Source organism: Humulus lupulus, chromosome 2 (assembly GCF_963169125.1).
Source record: "Humulus lupulus chromosome 2, drHumLupu1.1, whole genome shotgun sequence".
Lineage (NCBI taxonomy): Eukaryota > Viridiplantae > Streptophyta > Magnoliopsida > Rosales > Cannabaceae > Humulus > Humulus lupulus.
The window spans coordinates 256,047,337-256,058,675 of record NC_084794.1 but is presented as its reverse complement, the minus strand read 5'-3'; the positions used below and the strand labels follow the sequence as shown (position 1 = coordinate 256,058,675).

At 29.8% G+C, this 11,339-nt stretch overlaps 1 protein-coding gene across 1 annotated transcript; it reads left to right on the top strand.

Moving 5' to 3' along the window:
• Positions 1–3,132: 3,132 nt before the first annotated feature.
• Positions 3,133–8,204, top strand: LOC133819250 (stem-specific protein TSJT1). The gene is made up of 5 exons (XM_062252452.1): positions 3,133–3,478; positions 6,725–6,965; positions 7,109–7,229; positions 7,353–7,462; positions 7,886–8,204. Exons 1-5 carry the CDS (start codon positions 3,276–3,278, stop codon positions 7,919–7,921), a joined length of 711 nt encoding a protein of 236 aa, XP_062108436.1. The 5' UTR covers positions 3,133–3,275; the 3' UTR covers positions 7,922–8,204.
• The last annotated feature ends 3,135 nt before the right edge of the window (positions 8,205–11,339 follow it).

Below are 11,339 nucleotides of genomic sequence, written 5' to 3'. Positions count from 1 at the left end.
ATATAATTGTGCTTAGCAAAGTCATATTTATGATGCAAGATATGTTTATGATTATGTTGACAATTCGAGCATGTGCTGAAAAAAATGCAATAATTTAAAGCTGATTCAATTTGACTAGAGTTTCAACTATTTTTTTCGAATAATTCAAAAGAGAATTAATTTGTTGAATCGAGTTAGATACTTCTATATATAATGTAGCTTGACAATGTGTCATATATTATCTTGGTTCTTTTGGCTCTTAAATAAAGAAACTATGATTAACCTTTTAAGTATGTAGATTGGTAATAACATAATATTATTTAACAGCCTTTAAGTTCTAACTTTCTATTAAATAAATCACACTCATACACCCTTATATTTTTCCACAGATAAGAAAATGAAGTCACAAGCTGAGGAGTAATTTACTTTCAACATTATGTAAAAGTATTTGGGTTTATTTGGCATTTTACTTTTCAAAACTCTTTTTGAGTCTAAAGTTGTTTTTTTAGTATTTGGATCAACTTTCGTATGATTTTTAAGTGTTTAAGAGTTATTTTTAAGGAAGGAAACATCTACATGCTTCTTCACGAAGTAAATTTCTAACATTGTATTTTAATTATAAGAAAGCTAAAATCATCAAATACAATATGGCCCTTTTCTTAGAAAAAAGAAATAAATCTCATTTATTATAACAAACATTAATTTAAACGAATGAAATATTTTCAAACTAAAATTGTTGGTAGTAGTTATCTATACATAATGTAGTCTCTAATTTTCAAAGAAGATAAAAATGGTGTTGCTCATTACCTCATTAGCTTTAAATTTGAAAATATAGCAATAACTTTCTTTTCTTCTTTTTAAAGTGTACATGCTTGTAAGAGGAGCTTCTACATATTATACTAGCTGAGATATATCTAATTTATTAATTATTTGGTTTGGTACTAGTTTTGCTAGTGCTCGTAAAACAATTCAATTAAAAATTGTATTACGGACGCTAGAACTAATTATTTTAACGTGGCTTAATTTAAAAATATGTCTAGTCTACAATTATACTAGTTGAGATATATCTTTTACAAAAATAATTATACATAAAATCCTCCGTGTTTAACAAATAATTCTCCATTCTATCTATAGGAAAAAGTAAATAAGATATTTTAATATATAAGAAATACTAAGGAGCACCTGTGGTGCCTAACACCATATGAAAGTTACATACTGCTAATGATGTAATTTAATATTGTGACCCACATAATTTATAATTAATATGGAGTATCACTAACCAATTATGAAAAATAATCTCATATAGTGTTGGACGTCTTAAGATGCCAAATATCAATAATCTTTAATATATCATCACCATTGTCTATTTTCCTTAAAACAAATGACAATCCTTGCTTTTGGATATTGTAGAGCTTTGAGCTGGTCGTGATGTACTCGAGTGCTCAGGTAAAGGATACTCGAGTGTCATGTGGTCGGCACAATGTGGTTGCCACAATGACATATTGACCATGCAAATAACAAGTAAATTAATTTAATTGGGTTTGCATAACTTATAATATTTAGAATAAAATTATCTTGAATTTTTTAAATAAAACTAAATCATCACAAGATTGCTAAATTATTAATTTTTTTTTTTGTAGAATTAAGTTTTTTCCGATATATATTTTGTAATTAACTAAATTATTTAATTCAATATAATTAATCATACCTTAAATTAGAAGTGTTCAAAATGTACTCAATCCATACAAATCTATACGATTTAATCTGTAAACTGCATTGATCGAATTGGATTTAAAAATATGAAATGTGCACTTTATGTAGATTGATGCACTTTTTTTTTAAGGAAAAATTTGAACTTTGAGATTTCCTTTTTGCAATAAGAAGTGTAACACTACTAAACTATACTTATGATTAGGATTGAATACACTTTAACTGTTCCAATCAAGTCAAATTCAATTCACATTTATTTATGTGTACATAAAATTTTATAAACATGTATTTTTTTTTTCAATTTTTAGTGCTTCATTAATTTTGTTACTGAAAAATAATATAAATTTTAGTGATATACTATCAAAATTAATTTTTTTTTAAAATATAGGTGCTGTTTGGTAACCATTAAAAAAACTGTTTTTTTATTTAATTAATTAAAAATTTGACAATTAAACATAAAATAGCGTTTGGTAACTCTATTTTTATTTTTTATTTTTTTAAATTTTAAACAAAATTTATTAAATTTTGAAAATAGAAAATTTTTACTTTCAAAATTTTTTTAAACAGTTTTTATTTTTTCTTTCTCTTCTTCAAATTAACACATCACATTGTTAAACAAAAAATAAAAATAAAAGTTATCAAACACGTTTATTATTTTTTATTTTTAAAAACAAAAATAGTTACCAAACATATTTTTATTTTTAAAAAATAAAAAAACAAAAATAAAATAATATTTCTATTTTTGTGTTTAAAAAATTTAAAAATAAAAATTTTACCAAACGGACTCATAATTAATCGATGTAAAATATATAAATTTTATATTTACTGGTAGTTAGATTAATTAGACACCTAGGCCAAATAATGAACTTATTGAAATTGTAATGGAAATGAATCACACTTTTCTCGTATATCTCCACCTTCAACATTTGGATTCATTAATCGAATCGTATTGTGTAATGAAACGGTAGAATTTAGTTTCATAAATGTGACTGCACATCTCACATAAAAAATAAATAAACAAAATTCGAAAAAATCATATTTAAAATAAAATTAAGACTAAGTGAGTTACAACATAACAGTATCATAATCTGACGTGGCACAACCTCACCGTTCCACAGTCACAAATATCTGGACTCGTCTCACTAGAAAACAGCCTGACCTGTTCATAAATTTCATCAGCAGTGAAAATAAATACAATTAAAAATAAAAAAATAAAAAATAAAATTCTCACAGGTGAGGGCCCCACCTTCTCCACCCTCACTCGAATACGACACCCAAAACTAATCGCCCATCATGGGTCCCACACCACACAACCACATGCCTACTCCGTCACTATTTACATAAAAATAAATAAATAAAAATTAAAACAAATCCCCAAAACTATTGAAATGACAATGCTACCCTCCCGTTCCTTCTATAAATTACAACCCTCTTCACCGTTCTTAATCCCATTCCGTGGCCTGTCCAAGATCTTTTTTCTAACTTTCTAGCTGCACTGAGAAATTTCTCGTAGGAGAGAGAATTTTCTAGCCACTAATTATTATCATTTTTCCTTTCTCTACTTCTAATTTTAGAAAGTGTTCGCCATGTTGGGAGTTTTCAGCAGCTCGGTCGTTTCGCCGCCTGACGAGCTGGTGGCCGCCGGGAGCAGGACTCCCTCGCCTAAGATCACGGCGACGGCGCTGGTGAACCGGTTCATTGAGAACAACGCCTCCGCTGTGTCTATGCAAGTCGGTGACCAAGCCCAGCTCGCCTTCACTCATCACAATGAGTCTGCCTTGCAACCAAGGTACGTTAGAAAAAATGGCACCGTTCAATCTTATCTGATCTGATCATTATCGCAGTATTGTAAACTTGTTTGAACCAAATGTTCTCCACCGTCTGATGCATCGACTTTTCTTTTTGACCATGATCATTAGAACATTCAATTAATCAGCTCTGATAGTTTCTGACATTTTTAACGATTTTGTACACGTGTCATGCTGCTAAACATACTTATTCCAATTATTTGAGAATTAGCTCTTAAAATTATATACTTTGCTCAATTCAATTAGATCTTTAATATTTCTTTATTTACGTTAGCTTTGTAAATTCAGTTTTCAGTTCACACAACATTATTATTAAATATTAATTAATAATCGAAACATTGATTTTTCTTTTTCATTATTAATTTATATAAAGAAAAATACAATACTTTCTTTAAAGAGCAAGTTGTGGAGAGAGAGAGAGTACCTAAAAGTCACTTCTTTTTAATTACACACCGTTGGATTATCCGAACTAGTGTTGGTAAGGGCAGTCTTTGGAACGATATTTAGAGATCCAACGGCTATGATCTAGCTATCATATGGACCATATGGTTGATCGTGTTGATTAAGTTGTGACTATCAATAAATATTTGTGTGTTTTGGGAAAGTGTGGTGGGGTGGGTGGGTATTGGCGGAGGGAGGGTTTCTCTCGCATGATTGCCACGTGGCATTATCGAGCGATCATATATTATATGGTATGATCATATATTATAGACTCGTTTATAGTTGAAGTTATATTATATTGTGTCATATTAACCTAACACCATTGTTTGAAAAGTTTTTTTTTCACCAATCATGTATTGTTTTCTTGTATCTTTTTGATAAAATTTCTTCTATTGTAGGTTTTTTTTTTTTTAATTCAGATTTTTTATTCTTTGTTTGTTTAATTTTTTATATTTGATGTGTAAGAAATAAAATTTAGACTGCTTTTTTTTTTTTAACAAAAAATTTACACTACTTGAGTCATAGCAAATTTTATTTAATCTGTCTAATTTTGAAAGAGCTATAATTCATTGGAGGAACTATATGTTCTAAAAAATATAATAAATTATATAAGTTTTTCTTTTTCAACTAACAGATCATGATTTATTGATCTTGTATTAAAACGCCGATATGTAATTGATTAAAGTAATCCAATAACAAGTTAATAATGATATGTTTACTCAAAATATGTCCACATATGTTATACATGCTCACTCTAACCTAACAGTTTAGGTTAGTCAATTATATTTATCAAAATTGAGGTTATTATTTTAAAAAAATAATATCACGTTAATGTGTGTAATGTTTGAGTACATATTTTTTATGCACATATTTTTACTCATATTTTATACATATAAATATATTACTGTCTCCTTCAGTGTAATGCCTTTTTCCATTGACTATTCATGTTTTTATAGGTTTTAAAATATAATATTGTTAATGGGCATTAGTAGTGTCTAACACCACAAGACGTTGACATAATGTTATTGGTGCAATTTAATGTTGAGTCTTATATATTTCAATTTAATAAGTATTATGAGTATTGTTAACCAATCATAAAATGTCATCTTGTGTGGTGTTGAATACCTTAATATGTCATTGCTAGGGGGTATCCGGGGTACCCAACACCACAAACAAATGAAATACCGCTATTGCTGTAATCCAATATCGGGTCTCATATATTTTTAATTTAATAAGTATTATAGGATATTACCAATTATAGGATGTCATCTCATGTAGTGTTGGACACTTTAAGCTACCAAATAACAACACTTTAAATATATATATGATTAACTTTTATATATATATATAGGGAAATTCTCCTATAGGGGCTTCACTTTAAGCCCTACCGGTAGGACTCTTAGTGTTTACAACTCGTGAACAGTTTTCGGCGCGATTTTTTTTATGACCGTGTATATTGTAGTTATTTAGAGCATCCTGCAAATTTTCAGAAAATTCTGAATAGTTTACAGTACCGAAAACTAGGTTCAAACATGTTACTTTCAACTCGCATAAAAAAAATTAGTCACGCGTGCAACAACATGTTTGAACCTAGTTTTCGGCACTGTAAACTATTCGGAATTTTCTGAAAATTTGCAGGGTGCTCTAAATAGCTACAATATACACGGTAAAAAAAAATGGCACCGAAAATTGTTTACAGGTCAAGAACACTGAGAGCCCCACCGGTAGGATTTAAAGTGAAGCCCAGAAGAATTCCCATCTATATATATATTATGAGATTATATGATACATATGACCGATTCAATGACATAAATTAAATAATAAATTAGAAATCAAAATAAAAACTTCGCTTATAAATCAACTTGATTTTATTATAACATTTTTAAAGCATATCTCAATTGAATCAATCCATATATATTAATATATTTCCTTTTATATTAATTCCTAATTGATAGAATTGCTTTTATAGTGATATCTCGCTTTCATTCTTTTATCTATTCATTTCCATCCAACTTCAAAACCCCAAGATTCTATTTTTATATGAAACTCAGTTTCAATTTAAAAAAAAAAAAAAACATGATTCTATGTTCCCATATGTCATAGTAAATAGACCAACGAGGTAGATGATCAATTTAATTTTTTTTATTGTGTTATCATAACGCTTTATTAGACTCCCACTTGATCATAACGCTTGAAATGAATATGATGTTTCTTTTAAAAATATATTCTTAGGATGAGATTAGGGTGTGGGAGTGGGAAACATGTTATTATATTAACTGGTTTAGGAATCTGCTTTTGATTTTTTTTTTTCTCAAATTTTTTAGGGGATTATATCATTGGCTATTGGCTGGTTGAATTGGGATGTTGGGTTTTCTTTAGTGGGTGTCTCAATCATCTATGCTAGGATTCTTAATTGATTGACATCATAACAACTAAGAGACGTGGCATTTACTTCAAAATATTAAAAAAAATGTATAAAAAAAATTGTTAATAATAAATAAGACATGTGACATCAATACCCATGCTTTATTTTCCCATAAAGTCTTGGATAAGCAGTATTAGGTAACTCAAAATATAGCATCAAGTTAGTGGAAGGGAAAGTAGACTTGCAGACCTTGAATCAAATTTTAAGACTTCTAATGTGCACAAACTGAGGTGACAGTGAATTAAGGTGTAACTTGGCAATGATTAATACTCTTTTGGTTTGGATTTAAAGTTAGAAAACTAAAGTAATCTCATAAATATTGTATGCCAGTGTAACTTATTATAAGAATTGGTTTGGGCAGGTCATTTGCTGTGAAGGATGAAATATTCTGCTTGTTCGAAGGAGCACTAGACAACCTGGGGAGTCTGAGACAGCAATATGGGCTTGCCAAGTCTGCAAATGAAGTGGTTTTGGTCATTGAGGCTTACAAGGCACTGCGTGATCGGGCACCATACCCTGCTAACCATGTAGTTGGCCACTTAAATGGAAGCTTTGCTTTCATAGTTTTTGACAAGTCCACCTCCACATTGTTTGTGGCTTCTGTAAGTCGTCATCATTATTCAAACCCCTCAAAAATTCACCTATCAAGTTCCTTGGTGAAGCCTTTTTAGAATGTTTTGTCTAGCTTGAATTGAATTGGTCTCTAACAACAACAACAAAATTTTGGTTGGTGGGATTTTGACAGGACCAATTTGGTAAGGTTCCTCTTTATTGGGGAATCACTGCGGATGGATATGTGGCTTTTGCTGACGACGCTGAATTGCTCAAGGGTGCTTGTGGCAAGTCACTTGCTTCATTCCCTCAAGGTGACCAAACATTGTACTTGTATGGCTGCTTATGGCATAAAGATCTGAATAGAATAAAGGGCAGAATGCGGATTTTGAGTACATTTTTGTTGATGATGGTTTCATTTGATTGTCACTTGTCAGGATGTTTCTTCTCTACAACTTTGGGAGGGCTGAGAAGTTTTGAGAATCCTAAGAACAAAATCACTGCTGTGCCTGCTAATGATGAAGAGATCTGGGGAGCAAAATATAAGGTAAAACGATGATGAGTTACTAATTTGCAGATACAAATTGATACATTATAGCAATCTGGTTCTGGCAATCATCCTATTATTATATTAGAACTTTGTACACTCACTAAAATGAAAAACAAAGTATTTCAAAGGATAAAATGGACAATAAGAACTAAGAATTTCTTACACGTTATTCTTAAGTCTGGACCGGGTCATGACACATAGTTTCTCAGGCTGTCAACATTCATATTCCCTTCTTTGAAATGACAGAATATACTGAAGTAGCAATAATAGAAAATGGGACAGTGACTTGTTATCCTGAATGGACTTTGTTTTTATCTCTTAATGTGACAAAGGGGGCCATTAAATTACAGCCGCATATTAGATCAATTCAATTTCACTAACTTGTCTATATGGTGGGGTTGAAAACTTGAAATCATACAGGTGGAAGGGCCAGCAGTTCTTGCAGCCACAAAGTAGAAAAGTCTTCCTTGAAGAAATGGGACACCATATGAGGACCATGTGCTTTTTTATATTTATATGGTTGAGATTTGCGAGGAAGACATGTAAATACCTGAAGCTTTAGCTGTTGGTAGGGTGGATTACTGTGTGACTGAAAATAGCTTTGCTTTCTTTTCTTCTTCTGTAGTTTGCTTCCTAAATTGGGCTTTTACTCTTCATGATTTTCTAGTCTTTTACCATTGTACAGCTACGCTTTCTCTTGTCTAATAAAAATGTCTGTATGAGGGTTTGTAGAAGCAAATATTCAGAACTTTTTTGCATCATTTCTGTAAGATAAAAATGATTGAAGGCCTTTAAAGATTCCGGTACATCTCAAAAGTTGTAATTTGTTAAAATGATAAGCTTAATTGTTTTTATAAAATCATTTTTTTCCATCCAAAGACAAACTAAAAGGTTCTTTGGACATCCCTTAACAAAAATCTTATGCAAGTTGGTCATTATAACTTTACAAGGTCTTCAAATCTTTTTAAACCTGTCTAGAAAAACATTATTTCCCCAAAACCTTTCTTTGTTCTCTTTTATCTATTTTCCATCTACAGCATTATTGTTTTGTTTACTAATAACTTGAAAGGAAGAGACTTTATGATCCTCTGGAATAATTGAATTGACAAAATCTATAGTATACGCGAGACTGAAAAGATATAAAGAAGCAACTAGAAATGAGCCGAACTTAGTAGATAGGTTATAGTACAAGACGGTTAATTATTATAAATAGATTGGCATAATATGAGTTGTATCTGTTATATTATTCAGGAATAATATAATGTTAGATTAAATAAGTGTGACAAAATGAGTTTGTCACATTTTGTAATATAATTTGAGAGTTACAAATGTGTATGTCCAAATTTGTAATATGCTTTTGAAAGTTACACATCTTACAAAATTAGTAATTATTTGTGATCTACAAAAGATCTCATATTAAAGTATAGAATAAAGAGTTATACATTTTCAAATTGAATTTCATTAGCTATTATGTTGAATAGCTATTGGAGAAGTGGTTTTGACTTTCATTAGGTGTATGGAAGTTATAAAATAAAAAAGGAAAGAGTTTGGACGTTTTTGTGGAAAAGTGAAAAAATTGGGAGGTTACAAGCTCTAGGCCGAAACTTAAAGTATCCCAGGCCGCGGCCTGGGAGTCAGAGACTCACCGCCGCAACCTAAGGCGCTGACAACCAAATTTTATTTATGCATTTTCATCAATTTGAACATTTGGAACACTCCAAGTAACCCCAAATCTTCCTTTTAATTCCATGAACACCCAATTTAACATTGGTAACAATCAAGGAGTTGGTGGAATTTGAAATTCAAAGGGTGTCTCAAAACTCTATAAATAGAGACTATTTAGTCACTTGTGAATATGAGTTTTTCATCTATTTTAGCACTTGACTGAAAAACAAAAGACTTGATAATTTCAGAGAACTATTTCTTAACTTGAGAGTCCCTTAGTGCTAAGAGAATAGAGGGAAATGAGATTTTGGACAAAGGTTTTAAACCTTGTTCAAGTCTAGCGATCTCCACTACTCTTCACTTGAGGTGGTGTGAGTGTTAAAGTGTTCATCATATTTTTCCATTGTTCTTATTTTATTCTCCTGTCCTTCTTTGTTCTTATTTTATTTGTATTGTTATTGTCTTGAGTTTGTAATCTCCTTCTATTCTACTTCTTCATATATCTATTTTACTTGTATTTTGTGCATTAGAGTTGTAACTATATTTTAATTGATTCTATTGTCCATTTGTATTTCTTGCTTAGAGTTGTATTTTGGTTTCTATATATTACACTGAAATATATATATATATATATAAATTCTCTAACAATCAAAATCTTATTTTTTCCTCTTTAATGGAAGGAGAAGCTATAGCGATCTTGTGAGGATCCAACTCTAAAGGTAAGTGTTTCAAGTCACTCATGCATAAGAATAGTGGTTTATATAATAGTGATGAGATCTTATTACCATGTTTTTTATATGTTGATATATGAATAATTGTGTGTATAATTTAAACATATTAACACAATGTGAGATACATGTTATTTGTGAGAAAGAAATACATATATTGACATGAAAATTATGTTTTGGGAATTTATTAGCATGATAATTAGGTAGTTTTAAATTTTGCACGCCTATATATTGGTTTTCTCAATCAATAGAATATATAAATATGTGAATTATTGTATGAGAATGATATTTATGATATATACTAATAATAAATTATGTGATCCAAAAGGTATGTTAATATTTAAAAGTATAATGATATGTGAATATACATGTGAATTATCATGATTATTATGGTGTGTCATATAATGTGATAATTAAGGTGAAAATAATATAAATAAATTTTATCCTATATTATTGTTGGCATGTGATGAATTACCATTTATTTGGTAAATAAAGAGAATTATTTGCGAATTTAAATTTTCTCATTTAAGTGTTGAGCATCTCAATTATGAGATAAGAGAAGATGAACCTAAGGGGGTTGCATCCCTTGATAATTGTGTCTTGCTATTGCACAATTGCAAGAAAATGGATCAAGGTGGATCCAAAATTATGGGATGACATATTGACCTATAAGGCTTGGAGTCTAAAGTGTGGTGAAAAAGGAAAAATACTTGAGAGTTATGCACTGACAGTAATTCTTAAATATTCAATGTCTCAATAAGGACGCATTACAAAATTGGAGAAGCAATTTTGAATCTTTACGCCAATGGTTAATAAATTGAAGATAATTTTATTCATTTTGGTTAAAGAAGGTGATGTGTTTTAATTAATTTCAATGAGGAGATAATTTTAAACTACAACATGCGAAATCAAAGTGTTTAAATAAATCAATGAGGATAATTTATTTTATTTGATTTAAAGTGTTTAAAAATTGACATCTTCAAATTGATTTTGACGAGAAAATCAATGGATGTCAAAGTGGTGTTTTCAAAAGAATCTCAAAGAGACTCTTAGAAGATGCACAAAAGTTGTTTAAGTGATTGTGAGATTATTTAGACAACTAAAAGTGAAAATTAGTGATTATTTGCTTGAGAAATTTTCACATGGTATTTGTGTTTACTTATTTCATCTTGTGAAATATATAAAAGAAAGCAAACCAAGTGAAGGTTACTTTCAAATGAGTGTGTCTTGCTTTTGCAAGTAAATGAGTCAAAATAAACTAACATTGAGGTTTTGTTTATTTTAATCTATTGTGAGTTTATCATTTGGTTTGAGGACTCATGAATTTTTTTAGAAATAATAAGTCTAAGTATTATCTTGGAGGATAATGTAAAGGACTTAATAGGAATGAGGATATTTATATTTTATAGTGATATTTTATTATCAATTTATGTGAGAAATGTGGGGATGACACTCCAAAGTTAATCAATTTATTTTGTTGA

What these genes read in the sequence shown, in the direction of transcription:
- LOC133819250 (XM_062252452.1), top strand. Translation starts at nt 3,276, where the DNA reads ATGTTGGGAGTTTTCAGCAGCTCGGTCGTTTCGCCGCCTGACGAGCTG. An exon ending in GAGTCTGCCTTGCAACCAAG is followed by an intron (nt 3,479 to 6,724) that starts GTACGTTAGAAA and finishes TGGTTTGGGCAG; the next exon opens with GTCATTTGCTGTGAAGGATG. An exon ending in ACTTGCTTCATTCCCTCAAG is followed by an intron (nt 7,230 to 7,352) that starts GTGACCAAACAT and finishes GTCACTTGTCAG; the next exon opens with GATGTTTCTTCTCTACAACT.